The 23,870-nt window shown below is 45.1% G+C and overlaps 1 protein-coding gene across 1 annotated transcript in view; it reads left to right on the top strand.

Annotated features, from left to right (window-relative positions):
• Positions 1-23,870, top strand: part of dync1i1a (dynein cytoplasmic 1 intermediate chain 1a) — a 71,286-nt gene that overhangs the window by 9,153 nt on the left and 38,263 nt on the right. Inside the window, exon 6 of the mRNA XM_080787067.1 lies at positions 288-403. Coding sequence (XP_080643193.1) covers positions 288-403 — 116 coding nt within the window. The remainder of the gene's footprint in view (positions 1-287; positions 404-23,870) is intronic.

Genomic DNA, 23,870 nt, shown 5'->3' with positions numbered 1-23,870 from the left:
AACACTGCTTGTGGTTGTAAATATATTGTTATCCGTGTTGCGAGGATGAGGTGGTACCTGGAAAAATATCTACCCCAAAAGGGGTACCTGGTCCAAAAAAGTTTGGGAACACCTGGCTTAAAGCACCAAATGGGGATAAAAAATGGTAGTACATTTTGACGCCAATACTTGAGTTCTGGACTTTTACTTGTATAACGGAGTACTTCCATATTGCTACTTTTACTTAAGTAAAGTGAGTATACTTTCTTCCACCACTGCTCATGGCTCTGTGTGTGTGTTTTCCCCAGGCGTAAGATGCACAGGCTGGGAGCCTCTAAGATCACACAAGTGGACTTCCTGCCCAGAGAGGTGGTGGCTTATTGCAAGGAGACGCAGACACCCCACACTGCACACCTGTCCGAAGGTGAGCCTGCATGTGCTTTTGACTGTGTGCTTAATGTGGTTATATATATATATATATATATATATATATACTAGAGCGGTGCCCGTTGGAGCCTCTAGAGCAGGGGTGGGCAACGTTGACGATGGAGAGGGCCAATATATTTCCACACTCAGTCCCTGTATAGGGCCATATACTGTATTACTGTCGTAGGAAAAAATTGCGGATCTACAAGCTCAAAACGCGCCACGCTGCGACGCGTTTTGAGCTTGTAGATCAGCTATTTTTTGCTATATTATTCAAATTGAAATCTTGAATTTTAGTTTTTGCTATTTTTGAATTGGAATCCCGAAGATTTTAATTTTTATGTAATTTCAAATCCCTTTTTATTATACCCGTGTTGAGCAATGAAGCTATACTAATTTAGACTGAAGTAATTAAAGCGTGTCATGTTTGCTGCATGTTGTGGAATTGTAAACGGCTGAAACCAATATTATATCAGTATTCCGGTATTAACATGAGGGCCACATTAGGTGAAGGTGGGGGGGGCGCTCTAGAGCGGTGCCCTTTGGGCCACTGGCATACTTATTGAACACATTGCGTTCTTCTGGCTGGGAATGAATGAACACCAACTATTTGAGCGACGTCATGACCTTTCCTCTATAGTGCAAGGGGTTTCCAACAGGTGGACCACTCACTGGTGGTCCGTGAAGGTATTCCCCTGGACCCTGACCATGCATTTAGAAATGTAGGATTTGTTTTTTTTTACATTTTCTTTCCACTAGTTCAGCAGAAAAAGGGAGTTAGAATCTCGAGAGGGGGGAGTGCAGCGTATTGTCTGAGTCATTTTTATCAGGAAATGATTAGTATAGTCAGTGGACCATTGGTTGAGAAACAGTGGGATGTGTACCCATGGGAATGCATATAGCAAGTGTTAGAATAGCCCTGATCTTAGCCCATATCCCCAACACACCCAACACAACAGTGGTCCCCAGGTTGATTCATGGTGGTGGTGGTCCCTCGTTGAAAACCTCTGCTCTAGTGCCACGCTCTGGCCAAAAAATGTCAACCTTTCATTTTTAGCATCACTTGTGAAAGGAACACTCATGGGCAAAGCATGGCCATGCCAGTTGGCTCACTCCGTAGAGTTATAAATAATAAGAGTTCCCCTCCCATCCACTTGGCACGGAGTTGCTCACCCATGCAGCGCACATCCGCATATACTCCCATAGAGACTCAAAGGCTCCAGAGGGGGGCGTCATTTTCCCCGTTAGATTCCTCGCGAAGCCGTGAGACTATATGTCTGAAACTATACAATTTAGATTTTAGTTTTAGTCATAGTCTCTTGAATAGTTTTCATTTAGTTTTAGTCACATTCTTTTGTCACCTGGAATGTTTTAGTGTTTAGTCGACTGAATATCACGAGATTTCTGTCGACTATATCTACAGTTGATTTAGCCGACTAAAATTATACTTTGGCGGGCCTTGATGCCGTCGTAAATGGCTGATTTGACACTTTCTGCAATTTTGGATTTTTTTCCTTATCTGCTGCTTTAGATTTTCTACATTTTTTGAGTGGTGCAACCACTCCTACAACCAGCAATGTCCGTGTATGTACCTGTTTGTGTACCTCAATGAGCACGAGTATGTGACATATTAATAGCAGTAGGGGGCGCCAGAAACAGAGAGAGGGGTAGTGCTGTGTCTCTAATGAGAGAGAGAGAGAGAGAGAGAGGGGGGGGGTGGGGGAATTGCACCACTCAGTTCACACGTGTGTGATTTTTTAGTATATATTATATATATATATTCAGTCTTAGTTTTAGTCATCATACTGTAGCTTAGTTTTCATTTAGTTTCCATTTAGTTTTCCTCAGTGAAAGACGGTAGTCGAGGAACATGTTTTTGTTCGGTGACAAAGTCGTCGCTGCCATTTGGCTTCAGTGCTTCCTCTCGGTGGCCGCTGGTGAGCTTGGTTCAAACCACTTTGATGTTGCTCTTGTGTGTTACCGTGCAAGTAGCAGCACACAGCCTCTAGGTGTCGCTGGTGTGGCTTTTAGACCTTTTGTTTCTTTCACTTCAGTCCTACTCCATTGTCCCTGCTGTCCCTTGAAAGCATAGATGACATTTCAGCTTATCCAGACGCTGTTTGGAGATCTAAGAGGCACCCCCAAAGGACTCTCTCGCTCTGAAATGATTTCCATGGCTGTGTGGTGGAACTACAGGAGGACCCCATGGTTAGCTGAGTCACTGCTTATTTTAAACCTGGAGAGGAGGGGAGAGGCAAAGTGCAGTGTGTGTTTGTCTGTCTGCCATTGATCAGATTTTACGGGGGCCAGTTTCGAATTGCAGCCAAGGTGCCCTTTGAGAGCGGTTTTGAAGGAGTCGAGGGATTCACATGTCTTAATGACTGTTGGTAGGGCGTTCCACATTTTGGTGGCATATAGGAGCGAAGATAATTTAGTCCCTTGTTTGTGCCGAATCTGGGTTGTACATGGTTTGTTGCGCTCCCTCTGGTGTTGTGGGTGTTTACATTAAGGGTACACCTGAGAATGTCACTGAGATCAACCACATGAACCCCAGCATCCCTATTCCGTGCGTGTCACTCGTAATAGGCAAACGTTAAGGTTAACCCATTTTTGGGGTCTGGAACCCCTGTTGGTGTTTTAAGCATTCTGTTCTAATTTAGCTATTGAAAAATAGCAGATCTACAAGCTACGAGCTTGTAGATCTGCTATTTTTCAAGAGCTTGTAGGTCTGCTATTTTTTAAAAGTCGTGAAAAAGGGGTCTGCAAATCTTTTGGATATATATTTCAGAGCGAACATTTTTAACTAAAATGGTTGTACTGTGCAAGTGAGTGACTGTGTGCAAATATCTTTAACACATCCAAGCACACACTCGTACATTGTATTGAATAATGTCGAGAGGTATTTATTTAGGAGACTTTATTTTGTCGTTATTGTTAGTTATCTACTCCTATATATTTTTTTTTAAGGACCACTTTTCAACCTATCTTCATATAATTGGTCCTCACTATAATGTTCGTGATAAAATACCACCATGTTGTTTTCTACTCTGTTGTCTGCGTCTCACAGGAGGGCTTTGGGCAGTTCAGAAACACGTCCACCGGTAACATCATCCCGGCAGATTTTTTTTTAAACAATATTCCTTTTAAACATAATTTAGATTTTTCTTATTGTGAGAACGATGGCTTCCAAATTGCAACATTTCAGGAATAGAAAGCCTGCCGTTTCTATTAGCTTCTATTAGATTCCACGTCGATGATGTCACTGGCGGACGGCGGGTTTCTGAACTGCCCCACAGCCCTCCTATATGAGACACAGACACAGAGTAGGAAAAGACTTGTGCTGTTTTATCACGAGTGCAGTGTTGCAACGAGGACCAATTATGTGAAGACGGGTTGAAAAGTGGTGAAGTGGTCCTTTAATTGTCATCGTTTTTATATTACTGCCATGGACAGAGATGTGAAGTTAAGGGAGTGAGATTATGTCGGCATGCATGTGTATATAGTTTATAGTATGATCATATTGTACATGCGTGCGTGTGTGCGTGCGTACGTACGTGCGCGTTCCATTGCACGCGAACAAGAACGCGGCATGTGTGCTTGCGCGCGTGCGCCGGCGACGTCACGTTCACGCGTCACGTGCGTGAGACAGTGTGCGCCGCCCGCGGTGGTGATGCGTGCGTGCGTGTGCATATCTTTGTGTGTTTCGGTGTAATGCGCACGAGCGGGGCAGCGCTTTACACGTGTGTTGCATGTTATACGCAGCAGCGACTATAACCCATTCTGGGCTGGGAACCCCTTTTGGTATGTTACGCTTTAGCTATTGGAAAACAGCAGACCTACAAGCTCGTAGCGCGCCACCGAGTGGCGCGCTACGAGCTTGTAGGTCTGCTATTTTTGAAAAATCGAAGAACGACTGACATATAGAAACACGGCTTTTTCAGAAAACTATCAGGATGTGTAGAAGACATTTTTAGAATCTGATCTCAGGTCAGAATGGGATAAACACTTCCATATGGTCCGAGGGGGGGGGGGGGGGGGGGGAGGCTGCAGCCGTTGCCAGGCCTGCCTGCCTGCTATGCGCCACATTTGGCATAACATTGGTTGGTTGTAGTTCGTTCATAAGACCTTATAGGTTTCACTTTACATTCCTAGGGCTTTTTTTTTGCTCCGAGGGGCTGTGGAGATATCGCCCATGATGTCGGGTGGAAAACCTGCTATGTCCCCAAAACGCAAATACTTTTTTAGGAAACGGAGGGGTGTGTGTGTGTGTGTGTGTGTGTGTGTGTGTGTGTGGGGGGGGGGGGGGGGTGGGAGCCTGTTTTCTAACGGATTGCAATGTCTTTTTTTCTTTTTCTTCCTTCTTGTTAACACTTTTCATAGGTTAAATATTTACAAAACCCACGCAGACACATTTTAGTTTTCATTTCAGTTCTTTTCCCAAAACTGCAGATATACAAGCATAAAAGCTCCACATCTACACTCATTTTGAGCACATATAGAATATAGATCGGTTACTTTTTCTACTTTTGCGTAACACTGTGCTGTGGGGCATATATACATTTACACTGTATACCGTATGGAGATGCAAGGTTTCTCTGCCCAACAACAACAGCATACGACATATGGACGGGTGACAGTTTACTGGAAATGTATAGCATGCGTTGTTCCTCTGATTGGAACAGTGTGCCTGCCCATTGACGACGGTGTGTTTCTCTTCATTCACTCATTCACTGTTTCCCTTTTTATCGCCCGTCAGTCTGGATTTACACGCTTCGGACCTCGATCGTGATTGGTTGGCCAATAATAATAACCCACGCCCATGCTTTATATTTACATGGCAGTGTGTGTCGTCGCGGCGCGGTAACGGAACGACCGCGAGTCGCAACGTGATCCATGTATATATATATATATAGATCTGCTGTTTTCGCTGCACGACGCAAAAATGTGTGATCGATCGAGCGAGTGTTATAGCCCATTCTGACCTGAGATCAGATTCTAAAAGAAAATGTCTTCTACATCCTGACCGTTTTCTGAAAAAGCCCATGTTTCTATGTCAGTGGTTCTTCGATTTTTCAAAAACAGCAGACCTATAAGCTCGTAGCGCGCCACTCGGTGGCGCGCTACGAGCTTGTAGGTCTGCTATTTTTCATAGATCCTTGATCCCCCTCTCTCGTAGTAGTCCTGGGCAGCTGGCAGCCATGTGACAGCGGAGGGGCCGTACGTATACTTCCTACTTCCTGTCATTATAAAGCAACAGCCTGCTGTGGGTTCCACCCCTCCCCCCCCCACCCCCGCTGATCCCTGATCAGAATCCAAATCTCTCTCTCTCTCTCTCTCTCTCTCTCACACACACACACACACACACACACACACACACACACACTATGCACTGCACACATCTGTGAGCCAAAGCAGGCCTGTGGTCTATAAGGGGCTGACCTTGGCCTCAGGAGACTCTTCTGCTGCAGAATACCTTTTCCACAAAGCGTGCGTGCGTGTGTGCGTGCGTGCGTGTGTGTGGGTGCATGCGTGCGTGCGTGCGTGCGTGCGTGCACCTGCAGGAGCTGGTGGCTGTGACTGTTTGTTCAGGCCAGTCTATAAGCTACCCTCGTTGATTGGTAAACCTAAACAGACACACACATAACACACACACACACACACACACACACACACACACACACACACACACACACACACAGAACATATGGCTGCCTCTTTAAGGTCAAAGGCCATAGGCCTCCCAGGTGCCCAACCTTAACCTGTGTATGTGCTCTGACAGTGTGCGTGTGTTCTGTGTGTTAGTTTGCATAATTGGTGTGTACTATGGGTGGATGAACATGACACATACAAATGGCTAAATGTTAATCATATGTATTCTGAAATCGCAGCAACTTTGACGCTGTAACCACTGTAATGCAGCCAGATAATGTATTTGGCTGCCATCTGAAAGTAATTGTGCCAGGGATCTACAAGCTCACAATGTGTCGCATTGTGAGCTTGTAGATCTGCTATCTTCAAATGGCCAAAATGTATAATAGGGCTGAAGTATGGTAATAATGCTTTGTTTGTTTTGTAATATTAATCCAACTCTACAAAGTAGCTAAACCTGTCAAATAAATGTAGTATAGTACTCAAGTAGAGTGCAGTCAAAACTGTACTTAAGTACCTACTGGTCATTTTGAAGGTATACCTAAAGATATCCGCTATTTTTTGGAGAAACCGTGAAAATGTGGCGCAAATCTTTCACGGCGAATGTTTTTAACTCATATCTTTGCTTCTGGGGGTCCCTGGTATTTTGAGATGGGGGTCGGTGGCCAAATACAGTACATAGACCTTTTGAGGTCCTTGACATTAAATAGTTTGAGAAGCTCTGATGTAGAAACACATAGTTTATTTCCTTCAGAAAACTGTCAGGATTTAGAATCTGGATATCTATCAGGGACAGAGAACAGAGAACAGAAAAGGAGAGGTAGAGAGAAAGACAGCTGGCCTATAGTATGTGGAGGGATCAATGTCATTCTAATGATAGTGGTGTGTGTGTGTGTGTGTGTGCACGTGTGTGTGTGTGTGTGCACCTGCGTGTGTGCGTACGTGCGCGCAGTGGTGGAAAGTAACTAAGTACATTTACTTAAGTACAATTTTGAGGTATTTGTACTTCTTTTATATTATTATATTTCCAATTTTTTACTTTTTCTCCACTAAAATAATTTGAAAACTTTAGTTACTATATAGTTACGTATACTTTGGAGATTTTAAATGTGATTACAAAACATATACACATTAACCACGTCAGCCCTACACAGTATATATATTTCGGGGGCACTTCGGCATTGTGAGCTTGTAGATCGGCTATTTTCAAAAGACTTTGTACACATTTTGAACTTGTGAAATGGGACATCCTACACTGTGAGTACTTTTACTTTCAGTACTTTAAGGTACATTTTTATGCCAGTACTTTACTTGAGCACATTTTTGAATACGGAGTACAACTACACTCATTGCAATATTTATACTTCATACTTCATACTATACTCACTATAAACATTTGAGTACTTTTTCCACCACTGTGCACGTGCGTGTGTGCGTGCGTGTGTGCGTGCATGTGTGCGTGCGTGCGTGTGCACATGTGTGGTTGTGCGTATGCGTCTATGTTTTCCGCTGCTCTTAGTTTTGGCTTGCTCCGTATAACAAATGACCATTTACATTTTGAACAGGGCAATCCCCTTCTCTGTGGATATTGTTTTGGGGGGTACGTATATTGCGTCGGCCATTTATCCATCACGGAAAAAACAACGTGATATAAAACAAAACAAAGAGATATTAATATTTGATTTGGAGAGCTGCACCGAAACCACGAGAAGATGAATGAATGGAAATGTGTACACAGTACAGTGTGTCATGCATCGATACTGTACTTCAGCTCAGTCGGATAACATCAGTGTGATCATCTTGTGATTTGTGATGTCGACATGGTGTGTGTGTGTGCGTGTGTGTGTGTGTGTGTGTGTGTGTGTGTGTGTGTGCGTGTGCGCGTGTGAAAGGAAGCATAACAGTATTCTCATCATAATGACTTTAAGTCATTAATGGATGACTCAGCAATTCTCTCAGTTTGTTGATTCTGGTGAACTTCTGACCTTCCCAGTTCTTACGCAGGGCCTGGGACGTGTGTGTGTGTGTGTGTGTGTGTGTGTGTGCGCGCATTTGAACCTCTCTGCAGGCCTGTGTTTTTGAGGGCATGAAAACGTCTTTATCGAATCACATTCAATCAAATTTGATTGATTTGATTTGTCCTTTTTTTTAAATTCATGCCTCTTCTTGCCACAGCATGCTTGTGTGTGACTCTCATTTAAACCAGTTAACGCTTTAACGGTTTTCATTTCCGAAAGCAATCTCTGTCCCCTATAATAATCGCCATGTTGTGTGTGTGTGTGTGTGTGTGTGTGTGTGTGTGTGTGTGTGTGTGACCCAGTCTGCGCCGTCTCCCTTTTTCCCCCCATCGAGTATAACTCAGTGATCTGTTTGTCCCAAAGTTTCCATTGTGTCTGTCAATCGGATTATAGGACGCGGTCACGGTCGTCGACTCTCGGAGCATTTTATTGCCTCTCATAATGTGTATGAATGGACAGGCCTGTGGGCCACAGACGCGAGCGTATGCTTTGTGACACATAACGCAGGGGGAAGAGAGCAAAAGGGCCTTCCGTAATGACTCTGTGACATGTTGTATGTACCGCTGAGGTCAAAGACATGGTCCTGGTGGGAGCAGTGTTGATTTTAGTTTTAGTCATAATATAGTCTCTTGAATAGAAGACATCTTGTAGAATTGGAACCCATTTTCTGTGATAGCATCATGTCATGCTTTAGCTATTGAAAAATAGCAGACCTAGCCACCGAGTGGCGCGCTACGAGCTTGTATGTCTGCTATTTTTGAAGAAAAAAAAACGAAGAACGACTGACATTTTTACAATCTGATCTCAGGTCAGAATGGGTTAATCAGACCAGTGTGTGTGTCCAGTGGAAACCTCGTATGAATCTGATCTCGGGTCAGAATGGGTTAATGCTGCCTGCCCCGTGGGGGAACTGTTCTCCGTACCCTCCGTACACTCTCTCTCTCTCTTTCTCTTGTTTGCTTATTTCACTACCCCCTCCATCTTCATCTCTCTCTCTCTCTCTCTCTCTCTCTCTCTCTCTCTCTCTCTCTCTCTCTCTCTCTCTCTCTCTCTCTCTCTGTGTGTGTCTCTCTCTCTCTCTCCCTCCACTGTCCAGCCAAACCCACACATCCTTGAAAGTATAGAGAAGAGTAAAATGTTGCCAATTGCGCTTTTTTTTTCTTCCATTTTGCTTTCATTTTCATCACAGTCACAAGATTGATGAAGATTAATATTAAAATGTCTTGTGTTTAACAAGCCTATATAAGAATGAGCGGATGCCGGATGAATGATCTGTAGCCGTGTGCGCGCCTGCGTGCGTTGCGTTGCGTGCGTGCGCACGTGCATGCGTGCGTGCGTGCACATGCATGTGTGTAGGTTGGCATGGCTGTAGAGCAGGCCACAGTGAATCATTTTTTGCTCAGTGGGCCTCAGAGGTTTGTATAATAGACCACATTGGCCAAAGGGATCAGAGTGAGTAAGAGGCGAGAGAGAGAGAGAGAGAGGGGTTGAGATGGAAAGAGAGAGAGAGAGAGAGAGAGAGAGAGAGAGAGAGAGAGCAAGGAGGGAGAGAGAGAGAGAGTGCAAGGAGGGAGAGAGAGAGAGAGAGAGGGATGGAGGAGAAACCGTTCTCAGGTCGTGAGGCCGCTGAGGGACTTGTTTGCAGCAGTTAAGATATTATAGAGGTAATTGTAACCAGTGAACCAAAAAAACGGCCTTTTCAGAAACACAGCGTTAGCTCTCTGTCTGTGTGTGTGCGACGCTGTGCGCGCGTGCGTGTGTGTGCGTGCGTGCGTGTGTGTGCGTGCGTGCGTGTGTTACATGTGGGTGTTGCCGCCATTTTGGAAAGCCCCTTCTTGGGGTTAAAAGTTCAGAGACTTGTGTGTGTGCGTGTGTGTGCGTGTGCATGTGTTTGTGTGTGCACCAGCACGGTTATCCCGCAAACAAGCGTTTGGTCCCCTTTTCTCCCCTGCTCTGCTTCTAGTATATTTTCTGGCCCACTAATAGTTTTCCTGCGTGTATATAGTACTGGGTTGAGGATGTATTTGTTCTCTGGTTCACTCCACCATACAGTATGCTGCAGTGACTTGTTGTTGACTTGTGGTGGACTGCAGGTAATTGTGCCTAATTTGCGAGAAAACCCATTTCCCTAAAGCCCCCCGAACTGAAAGGGTTCTGCTGAATGGACTCAAACACTCACACTATACACAAACATTTACCGTTACGCATTCAGACAGACAGACAGACACGCAACGCACGCACGCACACACACACCGTGTCTTCATGCAAATGATTCGGATGCATGAGAATGTATGCTTGTTGATCTGTATATGTGTCTGTGAGTTTGTGTTTGTGTTACTGACTGACTGACTGACTGACTGACTGACTGACTGAATACTGAAGAGAGTTGAAATCGGGCCATCCATTAAGACGTACAAATATTTGAGTATACTTCAACTGTTTCTTGTTTAACTGCGGCTTCAAATAAGGCAATCAAATGTGCGTATCATGTATATCATGTGTATACTGTCATGTAACTATATGTATATGTACTGTACACACACACACACACACACAGTGTACATTACCGTCGGGTATAACTATACTTCCCGTTCCCGTTCGGAAATAAAAACCAAAGACCATGTATTATTATTTGGCGGCACACTGGCATGTTCAATGAACCCCAAATATCCAAAAGTATAGTCTCTCTCTAGTCAAGACAGACTGTCGAGCTATAATGTCAACAGAGGGCGCTGTTTCTCCTTTTGTTTTGCCGACGGGTACCCAGACTGTGCATGCAGAAAACTATTAAAAAAATGGCCTCGATTCATGGCGTATAATATTCGGGACTGCCGGAAAGGTGACCGGATTGTGCGTATATATACTAGACCAAATAAACGCATACATACCCCCGGTTTGATTCTGGCTAGAGACCTCTGTGTATGTGCGTGCTTATGTGTGTGTGTGTGTGTGTGTGTGTGTGTGTGTGTGTGTGTGTGTGTGTGCGCGTGTGCACGCACGTGTCCTTCCCGCTCTCTGCCCTCGGCTTCCTGTTTGTCGGGCCATCCTGTCTAAATAAAGCGAGAGCTTCCCGGTAGTTCAATTAACGGAGGCTTTGACTGGGCAAGAGAAGAACATACAGTAACAGCCTCTTTCTCTCATAATGATCACCCTGAGAGCCCGCACGGTCAGTCCACTTGGAACCATCGGTACATCGGTGTGTGTGACCCAGCGAGAGAGCCCATTTCAAGGTGACACGACCAGGACTCCATCTCGATTGTGCTATAGATAGCATAGCATCCTATAAGGGCCCGATTCATATACTCCTGTCTTACCGCTGTTTCGGCGCTGTAGAGCCGAAATGATTTCGGCTCGTCAGGAATTCTCAGTAGCACCGAAGAGCCGACTTTAGGACGGTATACCCCCACCTCCCCCGAACCTCAAATGACGTCACGTTGTATAGGCTCTACAGCGCCGAACCGACTTTTATTCATTTATTTAAATAGGAGTATGAATCGGCCCTTAGAGTGTATATATATTAATGGAGATGGCACCGGATTCCTCCTCCCATCCCCTTGCATTAAAGTTGCTCAAAAGCGCATGAGGCTGATTTCACTTCCTCCTTCCCCGGGGTATAGGAACAGAGTGCATTCTGGGATGGATTGGGGGGCCAAATCGTGATACGCTGCTGACCGTTGACTTATCGTTTGCGCGCGTTCCACGTATGAAACAGCGTTGACGTGTCATGGCCCCCCCCATAACGTGAACGTTGCGCAATGATAATAGTCAACGTTACCTGCGCTGCAATACCAAATTCGGGGGGCCTCAGGGTTTTTCCTCAGAGCTATTCGCGCTATGAAGATTTCTAATCCCATCCATTCAAAATAGTAGACGCTCCTAGACTGTATATAGAGTGGTGCGCTCTGAGTCTGAGATCACTATCTAGCATTCTAGCTCTATCTGCATGGGGGGGGAAAAAACACAACAAGGCGGTTATATTGCCATAAAAGGCTGCACAGTTTACGTATTAGGCAGAGGCTCAGATCACATACAGTAGCAACGGCAACGGGGCGAGAGACAGAGAGACACTATCCTATACCACACTGGGTTTGTTATATAAAGAATAAAACATACATAGATCATTAAATGTTTATATCCGCCTATACTGACATTTATCTTTCCATTCCAACAACATGGCATATTTTGGACATGCACACAGTTCGAATGGTGATTCATCCTGATTCATTATTATTTTTTTAGCTGTGATTATACCGGTAATCGGATTAAAATGTTTAATCGTTTGACAGCCCCTAAATGCATCGCATTAAAAAGCTGAGTTTTTGAACAGAATTTCCTCGTTGTTACGAAAAGAAAAACAGAGAAAGAGATGTACGTAAGCGATTTCACGTTAATCTCCTTCGCTCTTCCTCGTCACTCACAGTAATATTCGCCGTGAACTTATATGTAGATAAAAGATATTATGTGTAATATATATCCCATGTCAACCTGTCGTTCCCTGAGGCCTCGATCGCACGCAGTCTGTAGAGAGTAGGGGGAGGTGGAGTTAATGTGTGTGTGTGTGTGTGTGTGTGTGTGTGTGTGTGCGCGTTGTGTATGGATGTGTGTGCGCGTTGTGTATGGATGTGTGTGCGCATGTCCACATATTGAAGTGTTTTTCCCTGACATGGTTGTTGTTTGAGCCAGCCTGCAGCATACCAGAAGGGCTGTGTGTGCGCGCACGTGCGTGCGTGTGTGTGTGTGTGTGTGTGTGTGTGTGTGTGTTGCAGCTGAGTGCTCCCAGACAACCCTGCTGCACAAAATGTATCATTTTCAGTTTGACCTATTCTCTCGTAATTAGCTTTTCTCTTGCTTTTCTTCCCTTATATATGGGTTGGTTTCGTCATTAAAAGCTATATATTTGTGTTTTTGTAATGTTTTGTGGTCGGAGGAATGGATGAGGAGGATGATTAAAACGATGGCTTTGACCAGGAACGCACGCACGCACGCGTGTGCACACGCACACACACACGCAGTCAACAAGCGAAAGAAACACACATTTTGATCTCAACGTGCCTTTCTCCCTGTCAGATATCATTCTGCCGGACGTTTCTCTCCTTTTTTTCCTCTCCGTATATAAAACAACCTTTTGGCTTTCATGGCCACCCTCCAAAGGCCACGCACAGCCCAGGAGGTGTCGTCGCCATGTCGGCTCTCTCTCTCTCTCTCTCTCTCTCTCTCTCTCTCTCTCTCGCTCTCGCTCTCTCTCTCTCTCTCTGACATTTTGGTCAACATAATCTTTTTTGCCACGGACATATACTGTACGCAACACGAGCGGACAATAATATGACCATGAAACACATGAATAAGACAGCCCCGAACCCTGAAGAACAGGTCTGTATAACTCTGACACCGGGGCTCCACCGCCGGGCGCATCAGCGTCGCGTCACCGTCATACACGCGTTGCGTTGCGTTGCGTTGCGTGACTGCATTCAAATTGCCCCCGGTTAAATTTTTTGACGCACGCTACGGAGACGCAACGCACCCCAGTGGAGCCCCGGTGTGAGAGTGTTCAAACGAGAACCGTATATACAGAACACTCTCAGAGTCACGGGAGTCTTTGCAAAAGAAAACATTTGAGAACCTGCACTAATACTAGTTGGACTCCTGATATTATGCCATATAGTGTCCTATAGTAAGATAATTGCCATACGTATTCTGAAGATATAAAACCTGGAGATTGACGTTCAGCTATAGGGTGTTGTGTATCAATAACGGAACACTGTAATGGTGTGTGAAACGAAATCGAAAATGTCGCCACGGACACATTTTGTCCGTGTGCGGACATGTTGGTGAGCCCTATATATAGGAACAGCCTCAACTTCTGTTTCCCTCCACTCAATTGAAGCGGGCCCCCCCAGACCACCCCCAGACCACTGGGGGCCACCCCCAGGCCCCCCCCCCCCCCCAGTGGTCTCTGTGCAAAAGGGCCACGCCCGTCAAAACCTCCTGAGCTGTAGGGAGATGTATATCTCGGGGGAAACATAACGTGTTTCACAGTATATATACGAAAGGGTATTCCCGACAACGAGTCACAGATGATTGCAATTTTCCCTCTTTCTTGACCACCGAATTAGACACACGAAACCCTTTCTCTCTCTCTCTCTCTCTCTCTCTCTCTCTCTCTCTCTCTCTCTCTCTCTCTCTCTCTCTCTCTCTCTCTCTCTCTCTCTCTACCTCTCTCTCTCTCTACTCATTGTACCCTGGCAGAAAAATGGCAATGCTCCAAAATATTCAAAATGATATAATAGGAGAGAGAAAAAAGAAAAAAAAAAAAAAAACGTTTTCATGTATTTTGTAACATTTCACATGTTTTTTTTTGTGTTTGTTGCTGTGTGTGTGTCCTCTCTGGACCCACCCTCCCCCCTCCCCCTCCCACACCCATTGCATTTTCATACGTATGTAAAACAACACAGTGGGCCGCCCAGCTTTTCTCTGGGTGGTCTCTCTCTCTCTCTCTCTCTCTCTCTCTCTCTCTCTCTCTCTCTCGTATATACTTAAGTGAGCTCCCATGCACTCGGCTAGCTGTTCTCCCCGGAGTTCAATTGTGAACAGCCGTTATAACTTCTGACACTAACGGGTGTGTTTTCTTGCGTGGGGTATATAAATGGCGTTGAGGGGGGCGGGGGGGGGGCCTGCTGGCTATGTTGTTGCTGTTTGGAAATGCTTGGGTTGCCGTATTTTGTGTTTTGACATGGTTGTGATGAGCGCTGCACATAATATAGTCTATAGCAGATCTATAGCAGATCCACAAGCTCACATTGTGAGCTTGTAGATCGGCTATTTTCAAATGGCCCCGAAATGCACAAGTGGATAATGTATATATAGGCCTATGTTTAGTAATTATTATACAGATCTACAAAGTATATACCCTAGTAGTAACTAAATGGTTGACATCAATGTAGTGGAGTATATACAAGTACACATTCTGGACCTTGAAATGTATAGTGGGGTAGAAGTATCGGACATTTGAAATACTTGAAATACTCAAGGAAAAAGTATACAAACGCCTCAACATTGTGGCCTTTTTGACATCACAGCCTGCACGGACAGCGTGCATATATATCTCTACACAGCTTCGACTGTATTCTTATTTGTAAGAGCAAGAGATTTACAGGCATTTTCTTTTTGCCTTTGTTTGACATTGTTAAATTTCCCCCCAATAAAACACGCATGGTGGACTTGGGACTTGTAGAAAAAGTAAATGCTTTTTTTCCCCTTCTGCTCGGTAGCTTAAGCAAGCTTTCCAGTTGTACTCAATTAGAGCTTCCTTCGTTGCTATATCATTTTCACGTGTTACATGTATAGCAGCTGATTGAAATGAAATATGATCACCCTGTCGGTTTTGTTGTCATCTTTTCGATTGAAGCATGCGCCGCATTTCTGCCGCCGTCCAGCAGGGAGCACTCTTGGCACATGGACTTGTCAACAGATCCTTCAGCAGCTCTTTAAAAAAAAACCCCAAAATGGCATATTACTCTCTCTCTCTCTCTCTCTCTCTCTCTCTCTCTCTCTCTCTCTCCTTCTCTCTCTCTCCCTCTCTTTACATTTTTTCATTTGGAATGATCATTGAATTGAATTAGGAATTATGACCATTTGAGCTGAAAAGTGTGCAATTAAATCTCAAGACACACTGTAGTCTGCTTTCGAGGCCCGACATCTCAAGAGAGCATATTTGTGGGACCGAACGGTGCCTCGTTGCCTCAAAGCCAATGTTTTGTCCGTGCGTCACAGAGACCCTTGTTTATACAATATTGAAATCACTATTTCGTACCATTAATAGCTATACATTTTATTTAAAAACACATACTGTATATTTACCGGTATATACTTCACCGTGCATGCTATATGAGTGCATGTATAATTTAACCCCAAACACCCACAGAACACAGTGTGAGCCTGTGAGAACCGTCAGTTCTGTCCGTCTGTCTGTTATTACAAGTAAATGAAACACCACCGTCATCCTTGTGGAGAACATGTAAGACCACCGTCTGAGACACGCACGTGCACGCACACGCACACGCACACGCACACACGCATACACTACATGTCTACAATACTATGATGCACTCAGTAAGAGCGAACACTGTATACCTCAGTGGTTCCCAGACTTTTTCAATTGACACTAATTAAGCCTTTGAAAAGGTTAAGCCAGGGACCCCCATTTTTACGGCTCTATAGCAGTGATTCTCAACCCTGTTTAATTTCAAGGACCCCCCCCCCCCCCTCCCAGTTTGACATGCATTAGTCTTATACGGACCCCCTATTTATTTAATGGCATTTCTATAACTCTGGGACCCCCAATTTATATTGTAAAAATCAATGTTAATGTAACTGAGAGTGTATACTTAATGGAACCAAATGGACCCGTTATAGTGCACTCTCAGAGTTACAGACCCATAATAAGGGTCCATTTGGTTACAAACTATCACGTAGCTGGGAGTGGGGACCCCCTGGAACTTCCTCAAGGACCCCTCATGGGGGTCCCCCGGACTATGAGAGTGTGAAATGATGCACGTATGGCACAGATTTGAATGTGTGCATGTATACACACACCATACTGTATACGCTGTGCTGCTGACTGACAGAAATATAAGTCCCAGCTGGGGTGAAAACGTGTTGAAAACGGCACCAATGCCACAGTATAAGGGCTTTCTGTCTGTCTGTCTGTCTGTCTGTCTGTCTGTCTGTCTGTCTGTCTCGTCTGTCTGTCTCATCTCTCTGTCTCCCTTGTATATCACTTTGTCTTTCTTTTTGCCCCATTCTGTGTGCCTCTCTCTCTCTCTCTCTCTCTCTCTCTCTCTCTCTCTCCCTCTCTCTCTCTCCCCCTCTCTCTCTCTCTCGACAGTTTGGAAAGTTTGAAGTCATGGGTTTTAATCAGGGCCCTGTGGCCGCCGGCCGGTCTACTGTGAGCATGGGCACATAGTGTGGCATGACGGCTCCTCGGCCGTAAAGATGTGGTGGGTTTCTTTCTTGGGACTGTGCCAGACCCCCCCCCCGGCCCCCGGGACGGTACGGCCAGGCCCGGCCTGGCCTGGCCTGGCCTGGCTGGCACAGCAGAGCCTGCAGAGAGGTCTGTCTAAAACCAGGAGCCTGTCTGTGGCCACAGACAGACAAGACCCCGAGGCCTTATAGTGTATACATGGACGGCTTAACCCATTCTGACCTGAGATCAGATTCTAAAAAAAAAAAGTCTTCTAATGTGTCAGTCGCTCTTCGATTTTTCGAAAATATCAGACCTACAAGCTCGTAGCGCGCCACTTGGTGGCGCGCTACGAGCTTGTAGGTCTGCTATTTTTCAATAGCTATAAAGCACAACGTATAATGCTGACACCAAAAGGCGTTCCCGCCCCCAAAATGGCTTAATGAGAAACCATTATGTGTGGGCATAATGCGCACGCACACACACACACACACACACACACACACACACACACACACACACACACAGTGTAGACATAGACCCATGCACGTCGTACAGTATATATGCGCACGCACACACACACACACACATCGAAGCTAAAATACGTTCAGCAACGGTACACACACGTGTGCGAATGCACGGACGCAAACATACATGCACATACTGTACAGTACAGTGTGTTTTACATATTACACACACACACACACACACACACACACACATTGTTCCATCAGTGTGCAGGGCAACTGCAGTGGCGGGGAGACAAATTAATCTAACACCCTTAATTGGGGCAGGCCGGTCTATAGAGTTTGGTCCAGTCTTCTCCATGTATGGGCTATCCAGGGTTTGATGAGGTCAGTGTCGTTCGTGCATGATCTTCATATATGGAGACGGCCCATATATGGAGCGTGTCACGAGGCGCGACGGACTGACGGCCATATATGGCGGTGTGACATGTGTCACGAGGCGTAATGGACCGACAGCCATAGTATAGACTAATTCAGTAGCGAGTCTCGTAGGCGGAGACGACATAACATGCTTATGTAACCCAGCCAACATGGCAACCCGCAAATGGCAACCCATGTCAACTGTCAATCAAGGCAGTATAAAAGTGACATCAGGTCCTACACTCCCCACTCCCACTCCCACCGATGCAAGATGGCCGAAATGTTTGACAGCAGCATGGCAGCAGTAGCAGGTTCACTGCAGTGACAAATCTTTGGTTACTCTTCGGTGAGTCATATAGGCTTGGTGTCATTAACTTTAACTTGGATCAACTGGTTAACTCTTTGTTTATTTTGAAAGCATTTGATTTATGAGTTATATGTTTGAACTTTTGGTTTAATTAATATTGGTGTATTCTATTATAATATATATATATGTCATGAGGTATAAAGTATAGCAGCCTCGTGTTCATATACAACAGAAATATTGGGTATAAGACTTGACTCGGGACCTTTCACTGCTTCGTCTCAACCAGTACTCTCTATGGCTCTGGTCTCAGCCATATACCGCTGTGTATTTTTTTGGCATTTCCGTTTCTCTCTGAACGTTGCCACTATACTTCACATAAACTGTATACACACAGGTTCAAACCAACCGATGGTGTTCTGGGCCTCTTTGTAAAGCGTTAGTAAAAAAAAGCAGGTAAAAGAGTAACGTTTGAGGCAGACTAATAACATCAGTCACTCTATACGGTTCAATGTATAGTATAGAAGACCTGCGAGTGTTTATACACCGCAGATATGTCGTCTCCGCCTACAGAAAATACGTTCGCTTGCGACCATGAGACCCGTTTCTGAATTCGTCCATATATGGAGTGGCGTGGCCTGACCTGACCCGACAGGTTTTGCAGGTTTAACATAGTAAGTAACCACCTGCGACCTATTATGGTCACAATTAAACATTATTATTCCCCAGAGAGGAAATCCGATCGTTTCACCACACAAGCAAAGCAACAGAACATTGGGGGAGGACACATAAATCAACAGAATGAACAACGGAATTCTAAAAAAAAAAAAAACCCATTTAAAGACATGTCTGATAAAATGTGAGACTCATGCACTGTCATCTTGTATTATAGTTCAGTTCTTCCAACGCTGGTATGTGTGCTGAGGCTGAAAACCGCCTCCGAGGCGTGAGACGAGTCCAGGTGTGCTTTTTTGGATATTTTGTCACAACCACGCATTATTATTGCAACATATACTGTACTCTACATAGCAGTGGTTCCTCAAAGTGGGGTCCGGGGACCCCCAGGGGTCTTTGGCATGGGGGGGGGGAATGAATTTTGTATACTGGCCATACATATATGGAGCATGTCTGGCCATATAATGGAGATGTGTACAGGGTTTGATGAGGTCAGATCGATCAACATAATGGAATGTCGGAACAGGTCGGCTCCATATATGGAGATCTATACAGTATAAGAGTGGCAGCGAGGGAAGTGTCTTGGGTGTACAGGGTTCGATGAGGTCAGATGAGCATGTGGAACGCATTCTATATATTGGCCATATATGGAGCTTGTGTGTGTGTGTGTGCACAAGTATGGATGACGATGACATGACCATAGAAAGATAAGGACATTCAATTTGCTGTTTTCGCTTTTGTTTCTCTTATAATTCGACCAACATTCACCATATAGTTATTATAGTACAGCCTATAGTTTGTTGATTACTGTACTTTTAATGCAGTAAATGTTTATTTTGTGTCTATTCTTTCTTTAGTTTTTAGATTTATTAAAAAGGTCTTAAAAGTCCTTATAGACTGTCATCTGGGGGATAAATACATAACTTCTGAGTGACATTTTCATTTCAACGTGACTTTACAGAGTTTGCGAAAGAACCCTAAACATCCACGCCTGTGTCTTTTAACCGTGTAATTTCAGTCTGCAGCGTGTTGGTGTTGGCGTCATTTGATTTCACACCTGTATCATTATTTCAAGCCTTTAAATTGGGGTGGGTTGACGTTGGCGTATACTAAGGAACACACTCTGTGTGGATCACATTACTGGAGGTGGGAACAAATAAAAGCAGCAGAAAAATTCCCCCGACGCCTCGGGGGTCATTTCATTTTGTATTATCTGCAAAGATAAATTAGATTGCGAGTGCGCGTGTGTGTGTGCGCGCGCGCGTGTGTGTGTGTGTGTGCGCGCGCGTCGTGCCAGGGCCACATTAGAGGAGTCTTTCAAGTCCCGTTGGCCTCCTTCGTCGTCTCCTCCGCACAGGGCCTGTGTTGTGGTCTGTGCACACAGCTCAACACCAACCTTCTTCAGAACCCGTGCGTGCGTGTGTGCGTGTGCGTGTGCACGTATACGGTCCATTTTATAGGGTTATTCCCAAACATGTGGGAGACCCCAAATCCGTCTGGATACTCTGTCGGAAGTATACTTCTTCTGCACTTATACCTCCTATAATCCACCCCCACCACCGCCCGCCTCATATCTAGATATCCCCCAGTCTTCTTGGTGTTTGACACAATAGTGACTATATGACGAATGATATACTGTCGTGTGTGTGTGTGTGTGTGTGTGTGTGCGTGTGTGTGTGTGTGTGTGTACGCATAAGTGTGGACGACGATGACATAACGATAGAAAGATAAGGACATTCAATTTGCTGTATTTATGGAACATAGCCTCTTAAACTAATCTTGCAGATCGGCTATTTTCAGCATGCAACCAAGTGTAACATCGACCATTATGAGTATATGACGCCATCGACAAAATCAACTGTACATTTCGTAGACTAAATCTTACGATATTTACAGTCACTAAAACAGTTCAGATGACTGATATATGCACTAAAACTGAATAAGATTTTTACTCAAAAGACTACATGAAAATTTGCTGTCCAAATCAACAACTTTGCGGTGTGACACATCATCTTTATGTTGTTGTCAAAATGAACTCGTCGTTCTGCTTTAAATCGTTACTTAATTAGAAAAGTGTAGACGGATTGATTTATGAACTAAATCCATGTTCGTAAATGTTATAGTCTGGGGAACCCCCTTTTGGCGTTTTATAAGCATTATGTTTTAGGCAGAACGACTGACATATTAGAAACATAGCTTTTTCAGAAAAACCGTCAGGATGCAGAAGACATTGTTTCGAATCTGATCTCAGGTCAAAATGGCTTTTAAAGTAACGGTTAAAGTGGTCGAACGGCTACAGCGACACATAAACACACACACACATGCGTTCCCGTCACCGAGACGGCTTAATCTTAATCTGTATAACGGGTTGCACCTTGCGACAAAAAAAACCCGTCTTATTCCATTCTTGTATATCTTCTCTTGACCTGATGTGACCGTGACCGGTCCGCTAGGCTATAGGGAATGTCGTGGTTGACAGGGACGGGGGGGGGGAGGAGGAGTCGGCGAGGAGGGGGGGGGGGGGGGGGGGGGAGGGGAGAGCAAGAGAGAGAGAAGAGACCACATTGAGGAGGAGCGGTCAAACCGTCAAACCTCCCGGTGGACCACAGGACTCCGGAGCAAGGCAGCGTTTGATGATTCATGGCCTTTATCCCATTTAGACCCCGAGGGCGCAGCTGTGTGTGTGTGTGTGTGTGTGTGTCATGGCTGTGTCGCCTCGTGGCTTTAGTTTGAACCACTTTGGAATTAACCATTTGTTTTAAATTTTTAGCTGTTGAAAAAGGGCAGATCTCTATACAAGCTCGTATTTTGAGCTTGACTTATTTTTTTGAAAATGCGTGTAAGTCTTTTGAATATTCACGGTGAACGGTTTTTCGACATATTTTGAGATGGGGGGTCCGTTGGATAAATTCAGATAAATTTTTTTTTTTGGGGGGGGGGGGGGTCCTTGACATGAAATAGTCGGAGCACCACTGATATGTTTTTCAGAAACAAAACTGTCAGGATTCGGAAGACATTTTTTTTTGTAGAATCTGATCTGGGGTCTCAATGGGTTGGGGACCCCTTTTGGTGCAGTTTTAAAACATTGTTATAATTTAGCTATTGAAAAATAGCAGATCTACAAGCTCATATGAGCTTGTATAGGTCTGCTATCTTTGAAAAATCGTGAAAATATTTATTTCAGAAAACTGGAGGATTTAGACGATTTTCTTAAAGTTCCGAGGTCCGGTCTGAATGGGTTATGGGTTCCCTCACTGTAGGAAGATGGTCCAAGTCCCATATGTGAAGACACTGCTGGCGTTGTTGTCGCCAGCAGGGCCGTATATCACACGGCACTGTCACGGTCCAGACCCAAAAATATCCAGACTATTTCCGTTGAATGGAAGTTTTTCAACAGATACTCTTGTTTTTCTTTCCCCTGTGTGTGTGTGTGTGTGTGTGTGTGTGTGTGTGTGTGTGTGTGTGTGTGTGTGTGTGTGTGTGTGCTTGACATGAAGAGAGAGAAGAGCTCTGTCCATTTCAAACACCCTGGGGGGGAATTGGGACTCATATTGGTTACGTAAATTTAATGTAAAACGCACGTATGCGCACACACACACGCACACCTATACCTAAACTCATACAGACACACACTACAGGAACTGTTATTTGTGTCAAATCTGAAACAAGTCTCGAGGTGTGCAACAAAAGCTGATACAGTGATGAAAAGAGACAACACACACTCCGTGTGTGTGTGTGTGTGTGTGTGTGTGTGTGTGTGCGCCTCTACAGTTTGGCCTATATGTGTCTGTCTAGTGTCTATATACGCATTTCTTTTTTCTTAAATGCTTTTTCTTTCCACCTGCCGCTTAATACCGCGCTGCCGCGCCACGGGGAAACACGTTATGTGTGGAAGTCCTCCCCCCCCCCCCTCCCCGCCCGTACACACACACACACACACACACACACACCGCCGCGTGGCGGGGGTCTCTGCCTTGATGAAACTCGGCTTGGGGTGGCGGTGGGGGTGGGGGCTATATACACCCCGTAATGATATCCTCGGTATATCGCCCCGCGGGGCATTCTGAAGGCTTCCATCTTCAACCACAGCTGCTTTATACTGCTGCCGCAAACGCCAGTCAATTCAGCACAGCCCAGCAGGGTCTAGTCTGCACTATAGGCACCATCACACACACACACACACACACGCACGCACATGCACGCACGCACGCACACACACAGCTACAGCATATACCACGACGAGCCCTTCAAAGACTTGTGCACCGATCTACAAGCTCACAATGTGTGCGCGGAGCGAAGCGTCGTGAGCTTGTAGATCGCGGCGTCAGTCACTCGTCTCCCAGCCACCAGAACCATGCAGTTATATATATATATACAGTAGGCTCTACTTGTGCCACACGTCACGGTATAATATCAGACCTGAGATCAGATTTTAAAAAGGTCTTCTATACATCCTGACAGTTTTCTGAAAAAGCCTATGTTTCTATGTGTCAGTCGTTCTTCGATTTTTCGAAAATAGCAGACCTATACAAGCTCGTAGCGCGCCACTCGGTGGCGCGCTACGAGCTTGTAGGTCTGCTATTTTTCAATAGCATAGCATAATGCTAACACCAAAAGGGGTTCTCGGAACTTCTCGCCCCAAAATGGGTTAACGGTAAAATTGCTAAAAACACACAGCTGACGAGAAGACCCTAAATGAATCGGTGGGGGGGCGGAGCACGTCGTTCTATACTCGGGCGTGGACTTTGTAAAATTGTCTCGGCGGAGTGTACTGTGTAATTGTCTGTTCTGTTATACTGGGGGGGACCGAAACAATAAATGAACAGCGTCCACAGCACAGTCCACACACACACACACACACACACACACACACACACACACACACACACACACACACACAGCGCTGGAAGAGAGATCCACCGCTGGGAATGTGGGATAGTTGAACTGTATCAGTGTTAAATAGCTTCTGTTTG

Source organism: Protomyctophum bolini, assembly GCF_963924005.1.
Source record: "Protomyctophum bolini genome assembly, chromosome: 17".
Taxonomy (NCBI): Eukaryota; Metazoa; Chordata; class Actinopteri; order Myctophiformes; family Myctophidae; genus Protomyctophum; species Protomyctophum bolini.
This window is presented reverse-complemented; position numbering and strand designations above follow the sequence as displayed.